This window comes from Lepidochelys kempii, chromosome 6 (genome assembly GCF_965140265.1).
Source record: "Lepidochelys kempii isolate rLepKem1 chromosome 6, rLepKem1.hap2, whole genome shotgun sequence".
Lineage (NCBI taxonomy): Eukaryota > Metazoa > Chordata > Testudines > Cheloniidae > Lepidochelys > Lepidochelys kempii.
In genome coordinates, this window is record NC_133261.1 from 33,079,591 (window position 1) to 33,095,843 (window position 16,253).

The 16,253-nt window shown below is 39.7% G+C and overlaps 1 protein-coding gene across 1 annotated transcript in view; it reads right to left on the bottom strand.

The window, feature by feature from the left end:
* Positions 1 to 16,253, bottom strand: part of INSC (INSC spindle orientation adaptor protein) — a 153,457-nt gene that overhangs the window by 115,168 nt on the left and 22,036 nt on the right. Inside the window, exon 3 of the mRNA XM_073350627.1 lies at positions 11,883 to 11,912. Within this exon, the coding sequence (XP_073206728.1) occupies positions 11,883 to 11,912 (30 nt within the window). The remainder of the gene's footprint in view (positions 1 to 11,882; positions 11,913 to 16,253) is intronic.

Consider the following 16,253-nt stretch of genomic DNA (forward strand, 5'->3'; position numbering starts at 1 on the left):
CAAAAATATTGTGATCCCCAAAGGTGTTGAAACAACCACAACTTTTATTGACTATACTGGGAGCTATGAGTGCTCAGCACCTCTCAATATCAGGTCACTTATTTAAATGCCTAAATAATAAAAAGATTGAGGTGTCAGATTTTATGCACTCAAGTTTGAAAAATGTTTTTAGAGCTGAGCAAACAATGAAAATAAATTTGTGAATATTTCTATTTTAAAAAAAAATCACAAAATTCACTGAAAAAATTATTCATGTTTTGCTTTCCATCATTTGTTCAACTCTAGGTATAAAGGTCCACAAGTTCTCTGAAGCACCTCACTCAGGCAGCTGGACCAGAGGTCAGGCCCAGTGCTTCAGGAGATCCACATGAGACAATAGCAGTCTTAAACTGAGGCCCCCCACAAAGCTATAAAGCCAACCCTGTGAATAACTGGAATCACTGATATTAGGAAGCACTGAGAACATTTATTTTTCTTCTCATGGGGTTTTTTTGGGGGGTGGGGGAGTCAGTCCCGTCCCCCCCGCCCGAGTTTGACCCAGGACACAATAAGCTAAAACACTATGTATCAAAAATATATATCAAGATCAACCCAGGTCAAGATAACAGTCTATAAATATTTGAAGGGCATAGACATTAAGGAGGGTGAAGATTTAATCAGGGACAGTTCAGAGTAGTGAAATGAAATAAAGGGAAAAGATAGGCTGAATATCAGGAAGAAGTTCCGGACAGTAAAATCAATTAACATGTGGAATAGTCTCCAAAGGGAAGTGATGGAAGCTGTGTTAGGATATTTAAAATGAGACTGGACAAAATGTACTAAGGGGAATGTACATTTGCAAGGGGTTGAGCTGATACGCTAGAAGGCATTTCTTATGTCTAGAAGTTGAAATAACAATTTTGCACTCAGCAAAGAAGAGGCTTGTTACATGTATGAACTTATTTTCCAACTAGGAAGTCACAAAAGTGCCATACTTTCAAAAGAAAGTAATTTTCTGACTCTCAGAACCTGCTCTGGTTACATGGCTAACAAATACCCTAGAGAGGGCAAACTCCCTTTCCTAAGAGAACAGCCAAGTTTTCCCCTAGCATGAAGGAATATCAAGCTAGTATAGACCTGGCACTGAGAGGCCTCTCAGAACACAGGCAGAGCACACTGTACTCCAGTGACTCCCCTGCCAGGGCCCCTCACTGGCAGGCCCAGGAATTGGAGACACCAAGACCCCACCTCTGCCCTACCACCAGCAGCATCAAGAAAAGCTCTGGTACAACTGGCGAGCTGTCCCAAACATTTAAACTTTAAAGTTTAGTATTCAAGCCTAGTGTTCAAAGATTTGTTTCTAACTGTACAAAAGCTGTTTACAAAAAAAAGTTACCCTTCACAATTGTGGGGGAAAGTACATCTTGCCTTCTGATTGTGTTTTTTTATTTATTTGACTATCTGGATACACTGGATACATTGTCTTTCCCAACCCACCAGTAAGTATCAAAATCATTTTTTTGCATTTTTCAAATACCACTTATTTCTTAAATCATGTGTTTCAAAGTGAAGTGAAGTGTTGTGTTATTTTTAAAATATGTTTATACAGGATATAACAAATCCAGAATCAAACACTTGTGCCCTACATGTGCCCCGCTGAGGTTCTCATTGACAATGAAGTTAAGATTTTTTTTTGCTTTACAAAAAGGAGGCTTACAACAATCTAACTAGCCACTGAATCCCACATTGCTTTACAATGATGTTTTCCATCCCTCTTGCACAGAAGCTTTTTCCATATGTTAGATTTTGTTTACATGTTTTGTTCCTATCCATCAAGCATTCATTTTGCTCCTGATCTGAGTCCCATTCAAGTTAATGGAGAAACTCTCGTTAACAGCAATAGTGCATATACAATTTTTCCTTTGTGCCCACCACATACACACAAACGCACATGCACACATTTGCAAAAGAAAAGAAATAGCAAACTAATAGCTAAAGCACAATGAATGCAGATACAACAGCACAAACATTTGTTTAAAACCAGGCCTCTATAATCATATATATATATATATACACCATCTTATTCAAGTCTACATATATATTCTTCATCACAGCATACCCTAAACATTGCAAGTAACAAATACAATGAAACGATACTGGTAGCTAGCCCATTTCTGCTAATATTAAACTCCTGTGTGTTATCTGGTCCATCACTCCAATTCTCTAAGGGGTAATGTGAGCTGGGAGAGCCAATAGCTAACAGACACCAGGGAATTTAATGAGACTAGAAATGGGGTCAAACCAACACATTTCTTAAGGCTACTAGCCTGTTTGTGAAAAAGAGAAAAAGCAAGAAACCCATTTACAAGGTTGTGGCATTGTTCTCTCATCTCTTTCTTAACTTGCTCATTACAGGTAACTCAACAACTGATTATAAGATCCTCCTCACCATCCCCAGCCAGCAAATGAGCCAAATTAAGGGAGATCAGGCAATTATGTCAGGAAGCCATTCCCTAAGGGGAAAAATGTGAATTAAAGGCGACAAATATTCTATTTAACACAATACAGTACAAGTATTTGTAATAAATACATAGGTGAGATGACAAGTAGGACAAATCATATTAAAAATATCTCCAAAGATATCTTAAGAATCAGAGTGGAATAATGTGTGTCTTAAAAATCACAAGGTGGAGAGCTATTCAAGTAGTCTCTCAGTTATAGTGAATGATTAAAAAAGTTTAGTGAAGTAGCTAGTTAGGTGGCAACACAGAAGAAAGGGGTAGATAATAAAGTCTGGCCCATAGATACTCAGATTCTGAGATATGCACATCACCCATTTTTCACATTTCTCAAAAGCTCCCACTCGCTGGATTGACCACTTTTAACAAAGTTTTAGGATGCTGTATGAGCAATGACAGCATTTCAAAGTAACTCAGCATATGAGATAATGCACAACATTTACTTGTTCAAACAATTACATAAACATTCAATCTCATAGCAGCCTTCTGCGGTAGGTAAATAAGCATTTTTATTGCAATTCTACAGAAGGGGAAATAGATAGAGGGAGATGAAGTAGCTTCCCTAAGCCACATAGCAAGTCAGTTCCAAACCCACAAAATAGGATCAGGAATAGTTCCTGATTTCCAATCCCATGATCCATTCACTAGACCACATTGCCTCTCTGGAAGTAGATAGCAAGTTACCTTTTCTCTTGAAAAGATGATCCTCAGGCAAGTGAACTGTCTCTTTTGTCCTCTTTTGGGCATTGGGATTCCTTCTTTAACTCAGTCTCTGTGTTGTTTTACTCAATCTGTCTAGGGAGCATGTGTCCTTAAAATGTCCTTTAGGAAGAAACTTCCTACCCCACGGTGTCCTCTCTGGGCACTGTTTTTCCTCATCTCTGGTTAGCTCAGCATGTGCAGCCATCTCCAGGATAGCGTCAACTGCTCAAACAAGGCAATGGTCCTAAAACCCAGGGTGAAATCCCAGTAGGGTGACCAGATGTCCTGATTTTATAGGGACAGTCCCGATATTGGGGGCTTTGTCTTATATACGCACCTATTTACCCTCCCTCCCCATCCTGATTTTTCACACTTGCCATCTGGTCACCTTAAATCCTGGAGCCACTGAAATTAATGGCAACATTCCAACTGACTTGATCAGGTGTGAAATCCTCTCTTTGTGATCATTCCAGGCAGCCAAGCATTATTTCAATTATATTAAGTATGAGAACAGTGTAACTAAGTTTGATAAAGGCAACAGATGAAATACAAGTCTTTATATTTAAAGGAAGAGAGAACGAACTATAGCACACAGTTTCTTGCCAGTAGAATAGTTTGCATTTCTATAGCACTTGCATCTCAGAGCGCACCACAGACATTAAGCAAATCTCACAACAATCGTGTGAAATAGGTAGCTATTATCCCTGTATTACGTATGGGGAAAACAGAGCAGTTAAGTGATTTGCCCAATGTTAGATACAGTGGAAGAGAAAGGAGTAGAATCTAGGTCTGGGTGTCAAGAGTCCTGCGCTGTTAGCTAGGACCTGGATGATTTTAAAACCAATGTTGTTGAATTGCATGTTAAGCTTGGCAAAGTTGATCACTGACTAAAGTTCTATAGGAAACAAACATTCATAGCGCAACATTCTGATTTTGCATCATCAAATATTAATAATAGATAACAAAAATTACCACAAGACAACCTCAAGCTTCACAATGCAGATAGTCTGTACCTTCTTGCTACTCTTTTTGTGTTCTTCCCCCTCCTCCACCCGCAGCCCTTCATCACTTCTTGAAGAAGCAGCCCATCCTCTCTCCACACTTAACCCATTAAGACCAATGGAACATTCCCACAATCAGTGCTCACTACGCTCTGAGAGACTAGAAAATATGTGTAGACTATAGAAGAGCCACATTCATGGCCACGTATGGTTGTAGTGCTTTTGAGACTGAATATGACTGCATTTATTACAGGATTCAGAACTTAAGAGTTTGGAGCAGTGAAGCTATATAGGACAGAGAAATCACATGGTACCAATATACCAAAATCAAGCACACAATTGTCTCTAAATTTAATTCTGCGATATCCAACAGCGTTTCTTCTTTCTATGCCTTCATACTCAATGTGAGAGATCTTCTTACCTATATCAAGGATATGATGGCACTGGGAAGGAAAGTGTAAATACTTACAATAATAATTATGCAGGGAAGACCAACCAGATTTGAGTTAAAAGCAAAGAATTTAAGAGGACAAAGACAACTTTGTAAAAAAAAAAATTGGAAAAAAAAGTCTACTGTGACTAACTAAATGTATCCCAAAACCATTTCCATATGCCTTTGTGTTACCAAAAACCGCACAGAATAGCTGTTATATGAAATTTATAGTGCTCTAACTACAACAGAAGCATTTGAAAGACTGAAAAAAATCAAAAGCATCTGTGTCAGGTAGTGCATCATCTATAAAATTAGACACAAACAATAATGAGAAATCCCACACATTGCGTAACCCCATACAGAGAGGTTAATGATCTGGTTGCAAAACTGTACTCTGAAAATAGCACACAGACAAGGAAAACCAATGTGAGTGGCTGATGTCTAGATACCTGATCAAGAGCCTCCCTGAGAGATGCTACTGAAAAGCAAATATGAGGGAAATGAGGGAAATGCAAATCACCACAGAGAATGTATGGATACTTCAGAAAGGTCATGAAGCTACTGAGGAAAATTTGAAGCTGTGTCTCTAAAAGTTACAGTTTGAGCCAAAGCCGGAGGATGAGGATGGCCAGAAGAGAGACTCAAGGAGACCCCTGTCATGAAAGTTTATTTAGACAAGACTAATATGTGGCTATTCAGTGTAAAAGATATGTAATACCACCCAGGAAGTTTACAGAAGGGATAAAAAAGTGTCACAACAAACATCTATATGAAAAAAGAAAATGAACTTACAGAAACCTGCCAATTAAAATACTGAATCACTTATTAAACCATGACAGGTTTCAGAGTAGCAGCCGTGTTAGTCTGTATTCGCAAAAAGAAAAGGAGGACTTGTGGCACCTTAGAGACTAAGAAATTTATTTGAGTATAAGCTTTCATGAGCTACAGCTCACTTCATCAGATGCATTCAGTGGAAAATACAGTGGGGAGATTTATATACATAGAGAACATGAAACAATGGGTGTTACCATACACACTGTAAGGAGAGGTTCTGTTTTGAAGTTTTTTTGTTGAAGAATTGCAACTTTTAGGTCTGTAATTGAGTGACCAAAGAGACTGAAGTGTTCTCCAACTGGTTTTTGAATGTTATAATTCTTGTCATCTGATTTGTGTCCATTTATTCTTTTATGTAGAGACTGTCCAGTTTGACCAATGTACATGGCAGAGGGGCATTGCTAACACATGATGGCATATATCACATTGGTGGATGTGCAGGTGAACAAGCCTCTGATAGTGTGGCTGATGTGATTAGGCCCTATGATGGTGTCCCCTGAATAGATATGTGGACACAGTTGGCAACGGGCTTTGTTGCAAGGATAGGTTCCTGGGTTAGTGGTTCTGTTGTGTGGTGTGTGGTGGCTGGTGAGTATTTGCTTCAGGTTGGGGGGCTGTCTGTAAGCAAGGACTGGCCTGTCTCCCAAGATCTGTGAGAGTGATGGGTCATCCTTCAGGATACATTGTAGATCCTTGATGATGCGTTGGAGAGGTTTTAGTTGGGGGCTGAAGGTGATGGCTAGTGGCGTTCTGTTATTTTCTTTGTTGGGCCTGTCCTGTAGTAGGTGACTTCTGGGTACTCTTCTGGTTCTGTCAATCTGTTTCTTCACTTCAGCAGATGGGTATTGTAGTTGTAAGAATCCTTGATAGAGATCTTGTAGGTTGGAGAACACTTCAATCTCTTTGGTCACTCGATTACAGACCTAACAGTTGCAATTCTTCAACAAAAAAACTTCAAAAACAGACTCCAACGAGAGACTGCTGAATTGGAATTAATTTGCAAACTGGATACAATTAACAGGCTTGAATAGAGACTGGAAGTGGATGGGTCATTACACAAAATAAAACTATTTCCCCATGTTTATTCTCCCCCCCCCACCCACCCACTCTTCCTCAGACGTTCTTGTCAACTGCTGGAAATGGCCCACCTTGATTATCACTACAAAAGGTTTCCCCCCTCCCCCCCAGCTCTCCTGCTGGTAATAGCTCACCTTACGTGATCACTCTCCTTACAGTGTGTATGGTAACACCCATTGTTTCATGTTCTCTATGTATATAAATCTCCCCACTGTATTTTCCACTGAATGCATCCAATGAAGTGAGCTGTAGCTCACGAAAGCTTATGCTCAAATAAATTTGTTAGTCTCTAAGGTGCCACAAGTACTCCTTTTCTTTTTATTAAACCATGAGGACCACAGTTTGAGAGTCACAAATTTCAGGGATAACTCTCAAAAGGATACTAGGTTCATGCTAGAAAGGAGTTTATCAAGCAAATCAAGGCTACTATTGCCTCATTGTTTGTAGGACAAAAAAGAAAAAAAAATATATTTAGAGTTCCACATTTCTGAAGGTATGTTTTGAAAACAAAATAAAATGATATGGGCCATACCAATGTTAAATTGATTACTGCAACATGCCTATGAAATTTGCTATTGTCACTGACCACAGGATTTCAGGGTAAATTCATATCTGTTATCTGAAATGAAAGTTGGTGTTTGGTTTAATTTATTTATTTATTTTTTTAAAAAAATCAATTTACCTCAAATAATCAAAAACATTGATGAATGAAAACCTGGTAAGAGGAACTGAATTAACACAAAAGAGAACCTTTACGAGAATGAAATTAATTGATGAGTGAAAAGACAAAGTTGCTAAAGCTTCAGTTTTAGCCTCTGATGATTTCAACCTTCATCAAATTAAAAGCCAGGTGTTCTTGTGATTTCTATTGTACGACACCATTTCTTAAGCTTTATCTCATATTACTTCTTAGAGCTTCCATGACATCTTATGCTACACAACTTGCTTTAAAATTACAGGGGTATAAAGTATAAAAGACAAGGTTAGGAAAAATCCTACTGTGTGGCAACTTGATACAACCGAAACTGCAGTCAGTACAAGTGAAATGTAATTATTGACTGCCCATAGGCCAAGATGCTGACCTCAACTTTAAAATGCTGAATGCAGTTACTGACTGGGACATTTGACCCATGGATGAAAATGAAAAATGGGCTCCTTGTCCAGTTTCCTTGTGAATGTCAGCCAATGGAGGATCTCTTGACATGGTCTCTACTTTGCTAAAGTTTTCCTCTGGCTTCACTCAACATGCTATATAACACATTGCAATTCCAAAAGGGTGCATATATGGGTAATTATGTAAAGCTTTAAAAAAAGCAAAAGAAAAAAAGAGCGTGATCTGGATTTAATATTTTTGTTGCAGGTGAGTTTTAAATCCTTGGAATGGAAAACATTTTATTCACTATAAATCAGGCTCCCTTTCTGTGGCTATAAAATTCTTAGTTGGAATTGTTATCATTATAAGATAAATCAACATGAAATGAAACAAGGATAAAAGGTCATTGAACGAGGTATCATTAGTTACTCCAGCCATTCTATAATTCTTGTCACCAAGAATTCTTGTCACCAAAACATAGCTGCTGTGTAACTAATATAGCATCCTCTTTTTCCTATGAAACACTATTTCTAGAATTTATTACAAAATAGGCTTTTGCAAGAACAATTTCAATTCTCCAGCAAACATTTTATTCCTGAATGGTATTTAAAACCACAGCCACAACAGAACACACAACAACAACAAAATAAAACTGTATAACAAAAATCTAACTACATCAAAAGAGAATGGGGATTATGCAGCATTTTAAAATAAAATACAATATTCAAAATACTAACTATTAGGCTGCTTTCAACTCTAATCTATTTTACTTTATACACTGTATGTATGTTTCTCAGATTTTTTTAAAAGAATTCATACAAAATGATTTTTTTAAAAAATCATTAAATACTCATTCCTGATATTTGCCAAGGGAAGACTGTATTGACTGTCAGGGATTCTGCGTTCTCATTAGCTGGACAACAACTACACATGATAACTAGCCTGTAAAATGCAGATAGCAAATACACACGAGTACTTTTGAGATAGGGAGCCCAAGTTTCAGACATGGGTGAAAATGTTAGGTACTTAAAACACTTTATTACAATAATGGGTGCTATAGAAAATTCAAAAATAATTAAGCACTTATAGTACATGGCTGAAATAGGTGTATAAGTACTTACATGCATATATGGTCCCTGATTTAGCAAAGTACTTAAGCATGTATTTGCATTTAAACATGTACATAAGTGCTTTGCTGAATATTGATAGAATTCAGCACATATCTAACACTGTTCATGTGCTTACATATTTTCTGAATCCTTGCGCATTCTTGGGAGTTAGGGGCTGGAGAGAAGTGAACAGGGCTTCAGGAATAGGATAAAGATAAAGGGGAGGGGCACAAGGAACAGAGTGATAGTGTCTCAGTGCAGATGACATGCAGAGATGGAGTAAATGGGAGAATTACAACCTCTGAAGGGAGTTGGTGGTGAGGAAAAAGAAGGGGAAAGGACAAAGATGAGGAATATCTGAATGAAATACACACCATGAGCCTGACCCTGCAAACCCCTATTTTTGTGAATAGTCCCACAAAAATTAACAGAACTACTGATGTCAGTGTGGAATACTCATTGATTAAAAGTTGTGGGGCTGGCCCCTAAGAAAGTAGTTAGCTGAATGACCTAGGAACGTCTGGAAGAAATAAGATATGAACAAAAAGTGTTGCCCAAAATTCACTGCAAAACTTCCAACAAGACTTAGTTCACTTTTATAAGGCAGAGTTTGTTTTTATTGCCATTTCATGTGTCCCAACCCTAAATAGATACTGCAGAGGCAGGATCAAAACAACGTGGAAAAAAATATAATTATTTTCAGCCTGGATGAAATGAAGAGGAACTAGAAATCCTGTGAGAGCCTATTCTTCTGGTGCTTCCCATGCAGTTTCTAATCCACAGTTAAGTACCTGATATTTTTGACATTTGTCTGAGCTGACATGAAACTCCAGCCTTTTTTAATTTGACCATCAGTACTTCTTGGATGGCTCTAATGTGTATCTGAAGTTCTCAGCTCTCCTTTGAAGGCCATATTGAAATTAACAAAGAAAATGTTCTCAAAAGTTGTAGATAAAGAGGTGTAACAAAAACCCAAAGGGCCAGATCCTCACTGGTGGTAAACTAATGTATCTGCACTAAAAACAATAGAGCTATGCTGATTTACACCAGTTGAAGATCTGTTCCAAAGAATTTTAAACAGTCAATAAAATCTGCTTCCCCTTCCATTAATCACTTCCCTGGCACTTTTGATTTCATAATCCAACTATCTCCTCTACAATCCAGGAAGCATCTTCCAGGATAGCCAAGACCTGAATTTTTAATGTTAAGAACAAGCAGAGAAAGAGTTTTATTTAAAAAAAAACCCCTCTTACGCCGACAAAATAGGGCAAATTTTTGTTTTCAGGTGACCTTTAATAAAAAAATTAGTATTTTCAGTTGTTTATATATAGTCATATTAAAATACCAGAAAGTTCTGGTTTAAAAACATGGCATGGCCTAAGATATCAGTATGTGACAAAGTGCATACTTGGGATTAAACAAGATTTTTGACTCAATACCTCAGCTGGCCCCTGTCCAATATAATGCTGTGAGCAAAGATGAGTGGTTGGAACAAATACATGTCTGAAGAAAATCTGTCTGCTGGGAATATGGAACTAATTAAAAATAATCACTGCTAGGTGTTTGAACAGGGTGATTCATTCAAACTTTTCAGTACTGCTTTTGGAACAAAGTGTTGCTTCCTGTTTTTAGGAAGAGACATTTCAGGGTCTAAACCAACTTTAAAAACCTCACTATACCTTAAAAGAGAGAGAGAGAGAGAGAGAGAGAGAGAGAGAGAGAGAGAGAGAGAGAATATGAATGAATCAAGTGCTGGCCGGGAGAGTGACTGCACAGCAGACAAACAACTGTTACAATGATTAACACTCCAAATTATACCATTAGTTCCACCTGGCAGCCGGTGTAGAAACTCAGGATGTCAAAATCCCCTCTAATCTATACCATATTAGTCTCCTAAGAAGCAAAAAATGCTCCAATGCGTGGCATGTACAGATAGCACTAGTCTTCATTAGAGGCTGTAGCAGCTGGCAAACACCTGAAGTATTTGTAATTTCATTTAGCAATAGTTTCTTTTCAAAGCAAGTTTAATGCTTTGAAGGCTGGAAATATGGTGTTAGAAAATGAAGGCCTGCATTTATGCATAGAACACAAAAACAGCATGAGTAATAGCCATGAGGAAGGATGGTCTTGTAATGACGGCACTGGACTAGGAGGCAGGGCACCTCAGTTCAAATCTTAGTATACCACAGATTTTCTGGCTGACCTTGGGCAGGTCACATGATCTAATTCGGTCTCAGTTCTCCATCAGTAAACAGGGAACATAGTACTACCCTACCTTACAAGGGTGTTCCTAAATTCCCCCTAAGCTGCGTAGCCGTGCAGCTGCCTATTAAGCGCCACACAGGTGCTCAGGGCTGCTGTGAGGAGAGACATGCCTCTCCCCAAGCCCCAGACCTGCTGCGGCGCCCCTCTCCCAGCCCCAACCTGCTGTGGCTTGGGGACAGTGGCCCCTCCCCCAACCCTGACCCAGCCCAGCTGGGGGAGAGAGCTGGGGGGCTCCGCACCGTAGGCCTGGGGGGGTCCCACTACACCCCAAACCCCTCATCCCCAGCCCCACCCCAGAGGCCACACCCCCAGCCAGAGCCCTCACCCCCACACACACACCCCCAACCCTATGCCCCAGCCCTGAGCCCCCTCCCACACTCTGAACCTCTCGGACCCACCCTGCCACATGAATTTTGTTATGTGCACCAATATCACCTCCACATTACCTCCATATTGGTGCGCACAACAAAATTCATTCCACACATGGGTGGGAAAAATTAGAGGGAACACTACGTAAATCCACTTTTGTGCGAGATGCTTAGATACTAAGATGGCAAGGGCAAAGGACAGAACCATTCCATTTCCCTACACCATGTGTTATGTTTGCTAAGGACAGTCAGGAATGCAGAATCAAGCATACATTGTTGGAAGGCTCATCATGTTTCTCATTTCTCAAGTCTAATGATCTCAGGAGTGAGAGAAAACTTTGTTCAACTGTGCATAGGCTGCACCAAGTTCATTAAACTATACAATTCTTAAGGCCTCTGACTTGAACAGAATTAGCAAATTCTATTCTATATAGGTTCTTATACTGCCCCCATTACCATTGTATCTCAGTAGATTTTTACCATTACTCCCATGGGTACTCACCTGGGAGAGGGAACATGTGGGTTCCAATCCCTGTTCCAGTGAAAGAATGAAGATATAAAAAAAATTAGTTTCAGTGCGCATATATAATATGATAGATATTTAGAACTGTGTGTGGACTTAAAACCAAAGGTTTCTCTCTTTGCAAAGAGATGTGGTATAGAGGCCCACTTTTCTGACTTAGGATAGGTCTAAACCACATAGTAAACCCAGGTCTGTGGCAGTCACATCTCCAGCTATGTTCTTACCAAGCTTGCTCTTGAGCATCCACACTGCACTGTAGCACAAGCCACATACCTTGTCCTGGAGGTACCTGAGTGGAAGTTTGAGCTGTTATTCCAGGCCAGCAGTAGAGCACCATCTAAGTATGCTAAGGAGATTTTTTTGGTGTATGGTGACAGACCAGCACATCTACAAATGGAGGGAGCTAATGAGCTACAGAGGCAGCCTATTAAATACACCCTGCCATGTAATGCAACCAACCATTAGACTAGATCATCATGATGGTCCCTTCTGGCCTTGAAGTGTATGAGTTCCTACTCCATGAGAGGGAGTTTGCACGCATCGTCATCCAGGATGAGGTGAAAATTAGTGGCAAAATAAGTAAGATGCTGATTTAGGATGGAGACGCATTACAGCCTCCTTACAAGTACCCTGAATTATTGCACAGACCCAGGACTAAGTACATGTGGACTTATAATCCAGGCACCACAGACTAAATATTATTTGGACTCATAATGCTGAACTCATTCTCTGCTACCATTTGGGTTCACAATGCAGACTGCCTGGGGCCCTTCAGTTGTGCTGAGGGGATGGTCCAGCATGGCTGATTTCCAAACTGCTGTAATTGGAGAAAAGGTTCATAAGTTTACTGCTCCAAACCCATTAGTCTAACAATAAGCATTCATCAAGTAAAGTTTCATGCTAACTACTTAGCTTCCCCTCCTCATTTCCCAGTATCTATCTGAAATGAATCCCACTTAGTGAGGGAGTGGAGGAAGGCTGAGGATCTGCTAGGGAAATGGCATTGCTTCTACCCTCAGTGGAAGCACACAACACCGCACAGCTTCTAATACTTTAGTTGGACATAATCAGGGTCAGCTCCAGCTTTTTTTGCCCCCCAAGTGGTGAAGGGAAAAAAAAAACAAGCCTGGTTGAGCTGCAACTGAAGAGGAAGAGAGGGACTGCAGGGCCCACTGCCGAATACCCGGACGTGCTGCCCCGATGACGGATGGAGTGCCACCCCTTTCTATTGGCCTCCCCAGGCACCTGCTTCCTTCGCTGATGCCTGGAGCCAGCCCTGGACATAATACTAACATGTGGGGGGAGGATTTCTGGGTTAACAAGAAAAAAAATACGGCAGCCAAAACATACCATTCCCAAACATTTCCTTCAAACATGGACCCAAGATGTGCTGTAGCTGCTCTGACAGCATAGCCTCATCAGCGACCAGCGTCAGTACCAGGGTTTGACTGCTTGATCCAGCAGCTGCAGGTTCTCCTCCGGCAGTATAAGCGTGCCATCCCCACCCCACAGGTTATTGTGCAGGACAGTGGTCTCTGCGCTTGCCACAGTTCCCAACACCCAATTTAATTCCTTGAAGAAGTAGGTAGAGAGGGAGTTCCCTAAAGTGTGGTTATCATCCCTGGCTTTGTGGTAGTCAGTCTACAGCTGCTTGACTTCCTCCCCAGATTACTAAACAGTCTGGTGGATCCCCCCAGGCCACCAGTCTGAGATACTTTTGTACCCAGTGTAGTTTCTGGCATTCTTGCTGAAACCAAGTGTCTTGCCCTTCTTACACCATTTTTTTAAAAACCAGAATCCGTCTGTTTTCCCCTGGCCAACCAGCAGTGCACTTGGTGTCAGACTTTTTTTTAGTTCTTCCGTAGCTAACACGTGATAGGGTTAACTACATTTCCAGCAGAGCAGTTCACGTGCAAATGAAGGGTTAAATGCCAATAGCTGTATATGAACCAGGAGGTTGCTTCTGGTTCCTAGGAATATTGGGGATGGAAGGGTCAGGATGCATAGGCCTACAGAGATAGTGTTGTTGAACTCTAGACACAAATCTGGCAACCCAGGCTTCAACTATACCCATGCTGCAAAGTGAGCAAGCTTAGACCCGCACTATGATAGGACTCTGGCTCAGACCCATACCCCTCAGCAGGTTGGCAGACCAGAGTCTCAAGCAGTTTCTGGCACAAGTCAAAAGACTGAATGTAGACAGAAGGGGGTGGTTGGGCTTAAACCCAAGTCTAAGCCTGGATTTACCATGTAGGGTAGACATACTCTCAAGTGTACAGCTATGATCCTCTTTGAAATATCCTGAATAAAGAATACTTTACATTATTTCACACAACCAGATCTCTTGCTACAACATAAATATCATGAGAAATTTTTTTTTGAGGTAAAGATAATGTCTATACCAAACTGGTGTCTTGTAAAAGGGGAAGTATACTAGTCTTTGAGACGACACTCTTGTCGGTTCATTGGCTTTTGACCAACTGGCTCCTAGTATATAGATTTGTTACTACCATTTGTAGTACATCTACAATTTTAATTTAAAGACTTCTAGCAAATATTCTGTACAAGACATACACTTATTTACATCATGAAAACACTGTATAAAAGAAATATAGAAAAATAGAATTATATAAAGGCTATATCCCAGAATCAATACAGTAAATACACGGTAGGTAAAAATATGGTTTTATGGTTAAGAAGGTGTTCTCCTCAGACATTTTTGATACCTGTCATTGTACCTGTTAACATCTGATACCTGTTAACAGAAAGCAGAGATTTCCCTAGAAATTTATTTAATTCTCTAAAATATTTCATTTAATGAAGGAACCAAAAACATGCTAATTTGAGCTAACATTTTCCAATCATCATCTGCATGAAAGTAATTGTAAGTATCTTTTAAAATTCAGTAAATGCAAATGCAATCTTGTTTTAACCTTACATTATGATAATTTATAATTGTATTAACCATTTTGACATTAGGAATAAGGTCTATCCCTACATTGGTTTGTTGACCTGACCTGAAAAGTTTTGTTTAAAGTCAGTTCAGCATTAAACTGCATTTCCCAATTGTGCCACATTGCCTCATGGGAATTGTAGTTTTGGTCCCCACTCTTGCCTATGAGCTGGGTCACCTGTCCCATGGTTCAGTGTTGGCTCCCCTCTGACCAAGCTGCACGATGCATCTTGAAAGTCACATGACTGAAGGTGTGTCGTGAGACATGGACCATATGAGAGATCAGGCATTTGTTTAACTACCCCATTTGTTTTCACAAAATTATGGGTACAATTTTAGACACTGAGTTGAAGTGGCTGAAAACTCCTGGGGCCAAGTTTTCCATTCATTCAGCACAATCTATGATAATGAAGGTCTTAAAAAAAATGAATGGAAGGTTCCTCCTGTTTTTCTAGCAAGCTCAGTTTTTGGTGACTGGCATTATGTGACATACAGCCATAGATCTATTATCATCACTATGAGTTCACATAGCTTCTTTCACTAGTAATTGATACAGATTCTTTATAAATTTAATTTATATAGCTCCATTCATCTACTGTATAAAAATACAAGGGAACACCTACAGATAAACTCTAATGCAACCATGAAAAAACCCAGGTAAATAAGTTAAGATAACTGGAATAAGTTAATGCTTTAAGTCTAGATTTTAAAAAGAGCTGAGAGCCAAACTAAGCATGATTTTCTTGATGGCAGAGATCAAGTTGCTCTTACGACAGAATAGTAAAGCAGCTCCCTCAGATAAGTTATCAGAATACTGCAGATACAGAGTACATTTTAGAGAGCAGCACAAAGCTATAAATATGCATGGGGTGACCTTATTTGTATTGTTCCTTCTTAGGGCTCTGTTCCTTAGTCTAACAAAGAAAGGAAGAACATCCAACAAAGGGAGGAAGGATTGCCTTTTGGTTAAAGAGAGGACTGGGAATCAGGAAACTTGCAATCTATTCCTCATTCTGCCACAGACTTCCTCTGTGACTCTGGGCAAGTCATTTAATGGTAAACTTTTTGCATTTGGGGGACTAAATGTAGGAAAAGGTGGCCTGATTTTCAAAGGTACAGCAGTCAAGTCACTAGAGTTAAATAGCTAACTTTAGGTATCCAAATATAAAAGGATTGCCCACTGGACCTTGGTTTTCTCCTCTATAAAACAGGGATACAATATTTATCTAAGTTACAGGGCTGAAGTTTACATTTGTTCATGTTAGTAAGGTGCTTTGAGAGCTTCAAGTGCAAGACACTATAGACTGAAAATGATATTATAACATGATGTTCAGAGCCAAGATTTAAACCAATTGCAAAATGAAGATAAGCCACCTGCTCCCATGGGTGTTTGATAG